General features: G+C 42.2%; 1 protein-coding gene across 3 annotated transcripts in view; it reads right to left on the reverse strand.

Moving 5' to 3' along the window:
- The window catches only part of GRID1 (glutamate ionotropic receptor delta type subunit 1), a 770551-nt gene that overhangs the window by 122272 nt on the left and 634666 nt on the right, over positions 1-13613 (reverse strand). For all 3 annotated transcript variants that reach the window (XM_032141682.2, XM_058436447.1, XM_058436446.1), the window contains exon 9: positions 760-861. In XM_032141682.2, coding sequence (XP_031997573.1) covers positions 760-861 — 102 coding nt within the window. The remainder of the gene's footprint in view (positions 1-759; positions 862-13613) is intronic.

A 13613-nucleotide genomic window follows, 5' to 3' on the forward strand; every position in this document is an offset into this window, starting at 1 on the left:
CAGCTCCAGGGAGTATAGCTCATTAATTTAGTTGTGTTGGGAAATAGGGTGTAAAGCTTATCTGTAGTGTGCAAACAGGGAATGCAGAAATACTGCTGCCAAAGGTTTCTGAGCCAAGGGAATGCTAGTGTCTGCTGGGACAGAGGGGACATTTGGGCATGTATGACCCAGCCAATAAGAGGCAAATCTATAATATCTCCTGCTGTTTTTATAAAAATTTGAAAAAAGCAATTGAAAGGAAGATGCTTTTAAAGTCTCTTACAAATGCAAAAGTCTATGATTCCAGGACACCCATGCAGAAAAGTTGCAACTACCAAATGGTCTTCATTCTGAACTTGTGTCACATGAGCCCATCAGTGGTGTCGGGTGCTAAGAGAATGTCCTCCTCCAGCATCTATCTTGGGGTTCTGGCTACCAGAACCACTCTCCTAAGGACCAGTAGTGGGTCAAGATCCAGTTTACATCCAAGAACAAGTGGAGCAGCTGGGCCCCCTCTGGTCCTCAGAGGAGGCTGTGGATGAGAAGTCCTTTTCTAGAGCAGCTCAGGGATTTCCTTTGGAAGGCACAGAGGTCCTGGGGCAGAAACTTCAATCTCACTCTTCCTTTCATTATTCACACAATTATTTAAATGAAAGCCCTTATGAAAGCTCACAACACTCCTCAAGATTCTCTTCTCCCCAAACCCAGCATTAAACAGAAAGCAGCCTCTGATTCAACAGCCTGGATGGTGTAGCTCCCAGAATGTCCCCATGATCCTACCAAGACAGTCACCACTTTGAGAGTCAATCCTTGGAGGCGGCTGCCCATGGGCCTCTCTTGCAAGCTGCCATTCAAGCCCTTCTCTGAGTCCCATGTCGCCAACTGTGAAGGAAAAATAAAGATTGTGAGGGATGGAACTGGCACTTGTGCACACCTTAGGACCTCGGCTCCTACACTGGAATCCTGCATTAGGCAGGTAGGTGAACAGTAGTCCCCTGGAGTTCCCAGAGACCCAGAGCCATTTTAAAACCCTAAAGAGAATAGATATATGGAAGACAGAGTTACATGTCCTCCTTCAGCTCACCTGGATCTCTAGAGCTCAGCACAGCCCTAAAATGAAACCAACCGGTGAGAACTTGTCTCTAGAACAAATGTTTATGTCCAGTTTTATTCTGTTCACCCACAGAGGCCATGTCACTGTGATGCCTGCAAAATACCCTCTTTCTTTAATTACTCCTTTGACTTGCCCAGGCCACAAGGCCCTAGAGTTCAGCCATTGCCCCCTCCATGGGTAGGATGAAGCTCAGCAGCAAAGCAAGTAGCAAACTCTCAAGTGTACAGCTTGTCTTGCACCCTGGTGCCTATGGCAAGCAGGGTCAAGAGCTTCCTGCCTGTTTTCACTGTGGTGCCAGCGCCCTCATTTTCCTTGATAGGCAGGTAGAGGCTAATGGCAGAGTAAATGTGCTCTGAATCTGCTACATTCTCTTAAGCCTGCAGAGTATATCCAATAGCCAGATGCATCTCTGACAGTCACCCTAAGGTGGTCAAGGAGAACCTACCTTGGCTCAGAAACAATGAGGAGACACAGTTGTTCATGAGACTGCTTCCCCTCCCTGCATCCTTGCAGGGTCTGTACAATGACAAAACTTTTGTCTCAGAAATGATTCTCGACTATTAATGGGGAAGACATAACAAAATGCAGATACCCAGCCCCATCTCAAGTCAACTAAATCAGGATCTCAGGGCCTGAGCATAGGAAGTGTTAATGCCTCCTGAGTGCTTCTGATATTGCAGCCAAGGTTGAGAACTCCTGCTCTTCTAGGTCACTGGGCCTCCAACTTGGCTGCATATTAGTATCTCTTAAGGGGGCTTTATAATAAAATGTACTGAAAGTTGGGCCCTACCCCCAGAGCCTCTTATTTAATTGGTCTGTAGTAGACTAGAGATGGATAATTTAGCTCCCCAGGTGATTCTAATGCACAGCCAGAATTGTGAACCACTGGTATAGATTAAAGCCATGATGCTCAAACTATGATATCCACACAAATCACCCAGGGATTTTGTATGCACTTTCTGATTCTGGGGCCTGAGATTATTCATGTCTAACAAGCTCCCAGGTGATGCTGCTGCTGCTACTGCTGCTGCTAATCCATGGACCACAATTTAAATAGCAGGGGGCTAAAGGGTCAAACTGCCACAGGCAGTATATACTGTTGTCAGGGAAAATCCATAAGACCCCCTAGTTAACCTGAAGAGAAGAAGAACCCCAGTGGAAAAGTGCTACTAGGGGCCCTAAAGGAACCACCAACTGTTCCACTTAAGAATGCTTCTACTCTCTCAGCATTTCCCATGGTCCTGACATCTGCAGCAGGGTCTGTACACTGAGCCCTGACTATAAGGCCATAGAACCTGAGAAGTCATTCCTCCTGGAAGAGACAACAACTCTGAGATATAAAGTAAAACCATAAGAATAAGAGATGGAGTTCCAGAGTCAGTTTTAAAGAAACCTGGAATTTCCTGTTGTCACCTTGGACATGATGCCCACCAAGACCCACTCCATCCTAAATAATAGGATGCCTTGGCGTGATGAATAAATAAATTAGTAAAAAAGATGGCCATGTACCCCAAAGAACCACCCACCACCACCACCACTAATTAATTTGGGGGCATCGAGATAAAGAACAAGTGAAGATCTACCCAAAATTCTGCTTAAAGACCTCGAAGATACCAAAATGCCACACTTTGGGTAATGATACAGTTAAAAAAAAAAAAAAAGCAAAAATCATGGCTATTTCTTCATTGGATCTTAAGAAATAGGCTGGGAGCTGTGGCTTATGCCTGCAATCCCAGAACTTCGGGAGGCCAAAGCAGGTGAATCGCTTGAGTCCAGGAGTTCAAAACCAGCCTGGGCAATATGGTGAAATACTGCCTCTATAAAAAATAAAAAATTAGCCAGATGTGGTGGCATACACCTGTAGTCCCAGCTACTGAGGTAGGAAGATCGATTGAGACCAGGAGGTCAAGACTGCAGGGAGTCGCAATTGTGCCACTGCACTCCAGCCTGGGCAACAGAGTGAGACCCTGACAAAAAAAAAAAAAGAAGGAAAGAAGGAAGGAAGGAAGGGAGGGAGGGAGGGAGGAAGAAAGGGAGGGAGGGACGGAGAGAGAAAGAAAGGGAGGGAGGGAGGGAGGGAGGGAGAAAGAAAGAAAGAAAAGGGAAGGGAGGGGAGGGGAGGGGAAGGGGGAGGGGGAGGGGGAGGGAAGGGAAGGGAGAAATTGCATTAAGATGCACAATTGGTTCCTACAGCTGGATTAAAATGTTTGTCAGAGGGAAGAGGACAAATTCAGACAAATGGGGCCAAGGGGTTGATTGCCTCTATTCTTTGGATGTTCTACTATAGACTCACTGGGGCAGGAGTGGATATTTGTTTGGGGTGCCTGCATCTGCACTCCTATAACTGCTTAGCCCAGGTGCTGGAGCTGCTTAGCCCTGATGTGTGTGCTGCTACTTCTCCTGGGTGTGGGTGGAGTTACAGAGGTCTTCTTGACCATCCCAATGGCTCATAGAGTCATAACAGAAGACATCTTGCCCTAATGATGATGTGACCATTCCAGACACTCAATACTCTTATCCTGCACCAGGACCCAGATTCCTAGCATCTGCTGCCAAACCTTCCTGGTACAGTGAAGGGGCATCTTAATTCTCTACTGTCTTGGCTTGGATGAGTGGAATGGGGCTCTGTGCATCTTGATCAACAAGGCTTTACCTGTCTTTCTACTGGGATTATAATCAGAAATTAGAATGGAGGATGGAGGCAGGAAGAAACAGTTGGGATGAAGCCCTGAACATCATTCTCTGCTTCTGGCTCACTGCTTGGCTCCAGGAGGCACCACCTCAGTCCCCCTAGACCTTTGCAACAGCTTTCTCATTGGTTTCATTACTCTCAACCTCTCTCTCATAGCACATCCTTCAATAGGCAAATGGGTACCCTTACAATAAATAAACTCAAATATTAACTATATTAATTAAAATATTCTAATGAGTTCCTTTTTCCTACAGAATAAATTCTAAGACTTTTAAGCTTGGCCTAAAAGAAAAGCCTTCCTCATCCAGAGGCAATCCTGACTCTCAACCTCACTTTAGTTTATGTAGTTACAGTACACTAAAATCCCCAAAATCCCTCCTCCTTTCTCAGGCACACCACATTCCCTCCTGATACTTGTATCTAGTTTTTCTCTGCCTGGAATGCCCTTTCTCCTCTTCTGGGTCTGGTAAACTCTTACTTGTTTTGTTGAAATAAGATTTCACTTTAGAATAGTTTTAGATCTACAGAAAAGTTGTAGATATTGTACAGAAAATGTCAATATATCCGTAAGCCAGTTTTTCCCATTAAGATATAACATTAGAATGACACATTTATCACAACTAATGAATGTTCAGCCCAATATCCATGATTTATGCAAATCTGCAATAGAAATGAAATAGAAGGACCTCCAGTTCCTTCTACTCTTGGCCTAAGTCAGTGAGTCAGCTGTGGCATTGGGGTTTCTTGCCATGTTCTCTAGAGTCAAAACTCTGTCTTCATAAGCTGTCTAGAGCCTCGGACTCTTGGGCTAGACCTGGCTTTGCTCATTCCCATCTCAGGATCTCCAACCTTGCCTCAAATTCCAGGCTCTCCTCTCCAACATTAACTTCTGTAACTGGAGAAGAAGATGGGAACTTGGAGGTGTGAACTTAGCAGACATTCATGAGTCAGTAGACCTATGTTCTAATTGTTGTCACCACTTACCTGAGTGAACTTAGATAGCACTTGACAGCACAGTGCTTGAAACATAGAAAGAGTCAACAAATATTTTTTCAATAAAGTAAACTTTACTGAGATTCCATCATTTTCTTTTCTTTTCTTTTTTTAGACAGGATCTCACTCTGTTGTCCAGGATGGAATGTAGTGGTACAATCATGGCTCTCTGCATCCTCCGCCTCCTGGGCTCAAGTGATCCTCCCACCTCAGCCTCCCAAGTAGCTGGGACTACAGGAGTGCACCACTACATCCTACACATTTTTCTCTATTTTTTGTAGAGATGGGGCTTTGCCATGTTGCCCAGGCTGATCTCAAACTTCTGGGCTCAAGAGATCCACTGGCCTCAGCCTCCCAATGTATTGAGATTACAGGCATGAGCCACTGTGCCCAGTCGATTCTATTTTCTTATCTATGAAATGGGAAATAGAAATCTTCCTTGCCTACCAAATTGAGGGGCTGCTCAAAGAAGAAAATAACTTTGAAATGGTCTATTATAAGATAGCTTCATTAAGAATCACAAAGTAAAGAACCGGGATATAAAACTGTATACAATATGACCGCAATTGTGTTTTTTTAAAAGTAGTGGTAAAAATGGGAGAAGACACATTAAAATGTGATACGTGGATATATGTGTTACATATAGGTGATGGAATTATAAGTAATCATTATTGCCTTCTTTATCCTCTTCCTGATTTTAACAGGATTTTCACTAATAGGACGTAAAATAAGCTTTGATAAAAATAACTAGCATAGATGATTGAGCAATATCCTATCACGTGCACTTGTACGACTCAAAACTGCATGATGCGGGAGCAATTGGAGTCAAATTACCTGTCAGTATGTCAAGGCCAATCTGAGAGTCAGAACCCAATAAATCAGTGCTTTGGCTATAAGGAATTTTGGTCTAGGGATGCCTCATCTCCTAGAGGGGGCATATGGCTAGTTTGACCAGCACAGCATCTCATATTCTAGGATCTCTCCAAGACGGTGCGAGCTCTGTAAACTGTAGGGTTGGGAGATAGGAAGTGGCCACAGCTGAGGCCCAGATCCATGAAGATAAGAAATCCAAGTAATCTTTCTCCGCTGAGAAAGAGGAGCAGCTTCAAATCATTTTAGTTAATATTCAGACAACCTTAATATGAGAAGGCCACGTAAATTAAAATGGAATTTCATGAAGGAAAAAAAATTCTTCCAAGCCTATTATCATGCTTCTCTCTTCATCTAAAAGTGGTTAGGAATTAAAAGTATTTTTGTTTTGTTTTGCTTTAATACAGACTTCTCCCTGGCCTTTAGGCATCCTCTACCCTGGTAAAGCAAGAAAAAAAAATACTTCAAAGCAAAAAATCAAAATTCTGCCTTTCAAACACATCAAAGTGCAACTATGTTTCAGGATTCAGGATCCTTTATATTGGGTAGGAAAGTTTATTATTCCCTCACATCAGACAGAAGCCAAGTGCTCCAGGCTGAGTGAATCTCCCCATTTCCACAAAACTGTGTGATCTTGCCCAAATCTTAAGACAAGAGTGGTAAACCTCCATCATTTCTGGGCAAGGCCATCTGTCTGCAATCCAAAATATAAGGCCAGAACATAGAAAAACACAGTTCACATGAAATAATCCAGTGGAATTTTTTATGTAAATGAAGGCTTTAAATGGATCACCAGCCTTGTAGTCACCCAAGATTAGGAGAGACTTGCATCCCTCCCCCCATCCTGAGGGGTCTGGCGCTCCCCACTCTGAATGCTCAGGAAAATGTTTCAGTCAATAAAAGCCAAATGAGGCCGATGGGCTTGATAAGTGGGAAGCCAGAAAAAGCTTTTACCCAAAGAAGTCCCGACACTTAGTCATACAGCTCCAGACCATTTCATTTGTACATGAGTGAGTCTACTCTGACTTCCCCTTGTATTTTGCAGACAGAATTTTGTTTACAGGATCAATGAATTTATGGCCGCAGACACCCACTTTTGACAGCTGACCTGTCAAGATCAGTGCCTGAAAAACTAATTTCCAGCACTATTAGACAAAACAAGTACTGCTGCTATTTGATAAGGCAGCTACGGTTTTCATTCATTGCTGAGATCTGCTCTACCAAAACCAGAAATGTGGATGGATCCAGAGGTTATAGCACAATCACCACTTGAAGGGAGATACATGGCCTCAAAATCTGATTATGACAAACAACTGTGCAAGAGATCAGCCAATTGGAGAATATATTTCACAAACCACTGGTCTCAGGAAAATATGTTTCCCAAGTCAGCCAGGATGTTCTTCAAGTTAGTGTTTCTGAGTTGTAAGAGGTGGGGATTTGGGACTTTGTGGCCCTGTCCTTAATAAATGCAGGGTTATTAACCCTAAATGGGACAGGCATCCTTTGGAAGATTGGGCTTTGTGTTCTGTAGACTAGTTATAAAGGTGTCTTAAAGTGTCATTCTCTTTTCATGGGGAGGAAGAATAGAAAGAGGTGGCAATCTAACTGTTTTACAGCCCAGAGACAGAATATAACCAATTTCATATAGAGAGCATTGTAAATTTCTGCAAAGGGATGGAGAGAGGAAGGGAGGAAGGAAGGAGGGAGGGGGGGATGGAGGGAAGGAAAGAAGGATGGAGGGAAGGAAAGAAGGAAGGAAGGAAAGAAGGAAGGAAGGAAGGAGAGAAGGATGGAAGGAGGGAAGGAGGGAAAGGGAGAAAGCAAGAGAAGGAAGGAAGGAGAGAAGGCAGGAGGGAGGGAAGGAGGGAGAAAGTGAAGAAGGGAGAGAGGGAGAAAGGGAGGGAGGGAGCAAGGAAATAAAGGAGGGAGGGAGGGAGGGAAGTAGGGAGGCAGAAAGAAAAGAAGGAAGGAGAGAGGGAAAGAAGGAGAGAAGGAACGAGGGAGGGAGGGAGGAAGGAAGGAGAGAAGGAAGGAAGGAGGCAAGGAAGGAGGGAAGGAGGGAGGGAGACAGGAAGGAGAGAAGGAAGGAGGGAAGGAAGGAAGGAAGGAGGGAAGGAAGTAGAGAAGGAGGGAGGAAGGGAGAGAGGGAGAAAGGGAGAGAAGGAAGAAGGAGGAAGGAAGGAAGGAAAGAAGGAAGGAAGGAAGGAATGAAGGAAATAACCCCATATCTCATGTTTAATAATATCCAACAAGACAATGGATCAATAAGCTACACTGTCACAATTTTACAGCTCAGTGACAAATACTTTGTTGGTAAGCTTGTCTCAAGGTAGTATTGGAAGGCAAGAGGTGAAGATTTTATGGCCATGTCTATCAGACATCACAACCACATCTGAAATCCCGTAAGAGCTATGTTCTCATCAACCAGTGACTGCCATGATCTGAATGCAGATGGCCCCAGCCTCAGTGATGATGGCCATAGTGGATCTGTCATGTCAGTGCATGGGCTTTTCTAAAACAATAAGTCATCTGTTAGGGTTTTTTTTCTTTGTTTACTTTTATTGGAAAGCAAATGCGCTCAGAGTATGTTTCAAAGGATCACAGCGTTAAATAGGGGTAAGGTGAGAGGGAACTCACTATCTTGAATCAGCTTGAATTGGACATTCGGCCAGCACTGATATCAGATAATCGATTGCAAGCCGTAACCTTCATCTAAATGCAGGAACAACATGTTTAGATACAAACACAGCACCTTGGAAGGAGAGTGTGAACATCTGAGGGTAGAGTATTAATATTGGTAGCCAGGATTCCTGAAGTAAGGTATAACTTGAGAGTTCATTTTGGGAATCCCAACATATCAGAGCTAATGAACCTGGTCCTTGGAGGGTATGAGTCACAGGAGTTGGCAGTCAGAGCCTAGTTAATACACCCACTGAGGAAGAGGCTAGGACTACTCTTGAACATCTCAGCCACGTGTATAGGAAGGAGTGATTATCGCTCTCTGAGATGGACAGAATTGAGAGTATCCATCTCAGTTAGGACCATTTGCACAAGGAATTGAGCCTTTGGTGAGAGACATACTATCTTAAAAACAAGTCCTAGAAGGATGTGTGTTAAGTGTCCAGAGGACAGAGCTGTAAGAAACTAAAAGAAGAGTGGAATGGAAAAGGGAGCTATCATATACAGGGGCTTTTGAAAAACCTTTAGCAAGGATGAGGAAAAGATACTTCCCAGTGGTGCTGGAGAGAAAGGCAAGGAAAACTAGCAGAAATGCCTTCTGCACTGGCAACAGCTCACTCATAATGAAGGCAATGGAAATGCTCAAGCTCTAGCTTCTACTACCTTAAAGCCCAGGCCACAATGGTCTCAGTGGGCTTACACAGGATAAAAGGACTGACCAATCAATAATGCCATCAATGGAGACTTTTGTCATATTAAGAGCAAGGATGGAGGCAGGCAGTTCCACTTCTGCTTAAGATATAGAAAGGAGCAAGAGGATTTTGGAACAACAACAACAACAGTAAAGCCATATATATATATATATATATATATATAAAACCATATATGTTGTATTTTATATATATAACCATATATGTTATATTTTTATATATAACCATATATATAAAGTTAGCCTATAAGAAACTTGCAATTGCAAAACCACCCTTTGAACTGAATTTCAAATGGTACAAAACACCTCCAAGGAGAGACAGGATGCAAGAAGTGTTTCTGCTCTATAGCAGAGCATGGAGCAAAAGCAGGTGGTAGTTATTAAAGTGGGTAAGAAGAAAAAACCCCGGAATTTTAACAATCTTAAAGGTCAAATGTAGGCCAGCAGGACGGTCAGGATCCCCGGGCCCTAGACTCAAGGGAGGCCACATCTACTCATCAGCCCTTCTCCACCAAACTTCCACTGGATGGAGCAGGAAAAAGAAAAATATAAGCTACCATCCAAAAGCTATAGGAAAATATCAAAGATGTGTGTACCCAGTAAAGGATCTGTATCAGGTACACATAAAGAAAACTTACAAACAACTCACTTTTAAAAATACAGAAAGGACTTACTTTTCCAAAGAGGAAGACATGTGGTAGGTCAATATGCACATGAAAACATACATGCTCCATATCATGAGTCATCAGGGAAATGCAAAGTAAGGTCACAAGGCAGTACACTAAACCTCACTAGAATGGCTAAAATCAAAGACTGATGTTACCAAGTGTCACTGAGAATCTGGCAGGCAAAATCTGCAGCCACATTGGAAGACACTTTGGCAATTTCCTATAAAGTTAAACATACAGTGTTAAGCCCAGCAATTCCACTCCTAGACATTACATAAGGGAGATGTAAACCGTGTCCATACAAAGGTCCGTATGTGAATGTTCATAGAAGCTTTATTCATAACAGCCAAAAAATTGAAACTCTCCAAATGTGGATCAGCTGGTGAATAGATAAAGTGTGAGATATTTACACAAGAGAGTACTACTCAGCAATAAAGAGCAACAAGCAACTGACACACACAACAACATGGATAAAGCTCAAAAGCATTACGCCAAGTGAATGAAGCCAGACATAGGAGACTGCGTGCTTTATGGTGCTGTTAATTTGGCATTCTCGCAAAGGCAATATTATAGGTACTGAAAATAGATCAATGTTTGTCTGGCGGTGGGGATGGGAGAAGGGTATCAAATGCAAAGAGGAAGGTGGGACTTTGGGGGTAATGGAAGTATTCTATATTTTGAATGGCCTGGTGCTTACATTACCATATACATTTGTCACAGCTGATCAAACACCGTATACCTCAAATGGATAAATTTATTGCACATACTAAATAAACCATATGGTTTATTTAGATACAAGTATGTGCAATAAATCCAGCCATTTGAAATCATTATATATAAAATCATTATATATATATAGCACATACTTGTATCTAAATATATATATGGTTTATTTAGATACAAATATGTGCCCCCCCCCCCCCCCCCCACCCACACACACACAGTGATTTTTTAAATGATGGGCCATGTGCTGAGGAGGTAGGTAGTGGCACTAACCTGTCATATGACTAAACTATGGCCTATTGGCAAGGATGATAAGAGAAAATGATTGCCAAAATAACATTATAGCTGGGCACAGTGGCTCATGCCTGTAATCCTAACAACTTGTGAGGCTAAGGCAAGAGAATCACTTGAGCCCAGGAGATTGAGACCAACCCAGGCAACATAGCAAGACTCCATCTCTAAAAATAAACAAATAAAAAGAACAGCCAGGCATTGTGTCATGCACCTGTAGTCCCAGATACTCAGGAAGTTGAGGTGGGAGGATCACTGGAGCCCAGGAGTTCCAGGCTGCAGTGAGCCATGATTGAGCCACTGTACTCAAGCCTGGGTGACAGAGTAAGACTTCAACTCAACTCAAAACAAAACAAAACAAAGGAAAAGGAAAATAACATTATGATCAATTTTAGTACTCTCAGGTGACTGTGCTTTAATTACATGGAGCTAGATGGTATCAAGTGGCCAAAAAATTATCAATCTCAAAGAACTAGATGCATCATTATAAGGGTTTAGGAAGAATATAAGTACAGTTTTAACTGCAAATAGTTCCATGGTGTGTGGAGGGAAAAAAATAGATTACATAACATTATATATAGTATGATCCAACTTTTTATTTTTTATTTTTTTATTTTATTTTTATTTATTTTTATTATTATACTTTAGGTTTTAGGGTACATGTGCACAATGTGCAGGTTTGTTACATATGTATCCATGTGCCATGTTGATTTCCTGCACCCATTAACTCGTCGTTTAGCATTAGGTATATCTCCTAATGCTGTCCCTCCCCCCTCCCCCAACCCCACAACAGTCCAGGAGTGTGATGTTCCCCTTCCTGTGTCCATGAGCTCTCATTGTTCAATTCCCACCTATGAGTGAGAACATGCGGTGTTTGGTTTTTTGTCCTTGCGATAGTTTACTGAGAATGATGTTTTCCAGTTTCATCCATGTCCCTACAAAGGACATGAACTCATCATTTTTTATGGCTGCATAGTATTCCATGGTGTATATGTGCCACATTTTCTTAATCCAGTCTATTGTTGTTGGACATTTGGGTTGGTTCTAAGTCTTTGCTATTGTGAATAGTGCCGCAATAAACATACGTGTGCATGTGTCTTTATAGCAGCATGATTTATAGTCCTTTGGGTATATACCCAGTAATGGGATGGCTGGGTCAAATGGTATTTCTAGTTCGAGATCCCTGAGGAATCGCCACACTGACTTCCACAATGGTTGAACTAGTTTACAGTCCCACCAACAGTGTAAAAGTGTTCCTATTTCTCCACATCCTCTCCAGCACCTGTTGTTTCCTGATTTTTTAATGATGGCCATTCTAACTGGTGTGAGATGGTATCTCACTGTGGTTTTGATTTGCATTTCTCTGATGGCCAGTGATGATGAGCATTTCTTCATGTGTTTTTTGGCTGCATAAATGTCTTCTTTTGAGAAGTGTCTGTTCATGTCCTCTGCCCACTTTTTGATGGGGTTGTTTGTTTTTTTCTTGTAAATTTGTTTGAGTTCATTGTAGATTCTGGATATTAGCCCTTTGTCAGATGAGTAGGTTGCAAAAATTTTCTCCCATTCTGTAGGTTGCCTGTTCACTCTGATGATAGTTTCTTTTGCTGTGCAGAAGCTCTTTAGTTTAATGAGATCCCATTTGTCAATTTTGGCTTTTGTTGCACATGAATCCCTTGCACACCTGTGTCCTGAATGGTATTGCCTAGGTTTCTTGTAGGATTTTAAGGGTTTAAGTCTAACATTTAAATCTTTAATTATAAGGTGTAAGGAAGGGATCCAGTTGCAGCTTTCTACATATGGCTAGCCAGTTTTCCCAGCACCATTTATTAAATAGGGAATCCTTTCCCCATTTCTTGTTTTTGTCAGGTTTGTCAAAGATCAGATAGTTGTAGCTATGCGGCATCATTTCTGAGGGCTCTGTTCTGTTCCATTGATCTATGTCTCTGTTGTGGTACCAGTACCATGCTGTTTTGGTTACTGTAGCCTTGTAGTATAGTTTGAAGTCAGGTAGCATGATGCCTCCAGCTTTGTTCTTTTGGCTTAGGATTGACTTGGCAATATGGGCTCTTTTTTGGTTCCATATGAACTTTAAAGTAGTTTTTTCCAATTCTGTGAAGAAAGTCATTGGTAGCTTGATGGGGATGGCATTGAATCTATAAATGACCTTGGGCAGTATGGCCATTTTCACGATATTGATTCTTCCAACCCATGAGCATGGAATGTTCTTCCATTTGTTTGTATCCTCTTTGATTTCATTGAGCAGTGGTTTGTAGTTCTCCTTGAAGAGGTCCTTCACATCCCTTGTAAGTTGGATTCCTAGGTATTTTATTCTCTTTGAAGCAATTGTGAATGGGAGTTCACTCATGATTTGGCTCTCTGTTTGTCTGTGATTGGTGTACAAGAATGCTTGTGATTTTTGTACATTGATTTTGTATCCTGAGACTTTGCTGAAGTTGCTAATCAGCTTAAGGAGATTTTGGGCTGAGACAATGGGGTTTTCTAGATATACAATCATGTCATCTGCAAACAGGGACAATTTGACTTCCTCTTTTCCTAGTTGAATACCCTTTATTTCCTTCTCCTGCCTGATTGCTCTGGCCAGAACTTCCAGCACTATGTTGAATAGGAGCGGTGAGAGAGGGCATCCCTGTCTTGTGCCAGTTTTCAGAGGGAATGCTTCCAGTTTTTGCCCATTCAGTATGATATTGGCTGTGGGTTTGTCGTAGATAGCTCTTATTATTTTGAGATACGTCCCATCAATACCTAATTTATTGAGAGTTTTTAGCATGAAGGGTTGTTGAATTTTGTCAAAGGCCTTTTCTGCATCTATTGAGATAATCATGTGGTTTTTGTCTTTGGTTCTGTTTATATGCTGGATTACATTTATTGATTTGC

The sequence above is a fragment of the Hylobates moloch genome, unplaced genomic scaffold (assembly GCF_009828535.3).
Source record: "Hylobates moloch isolate HMO894 unplaced genomic scaffold, HMol_V3 SCAFFOLD_3, whole genome shotgun sequence".
Classification (NCBI taxonomy): domain Eukaryota; kingdom Metazoa; phylum Chordata; class Mammalia; order Primates; family Hylobatidae; genus Hylobates; species Hylobates moloch.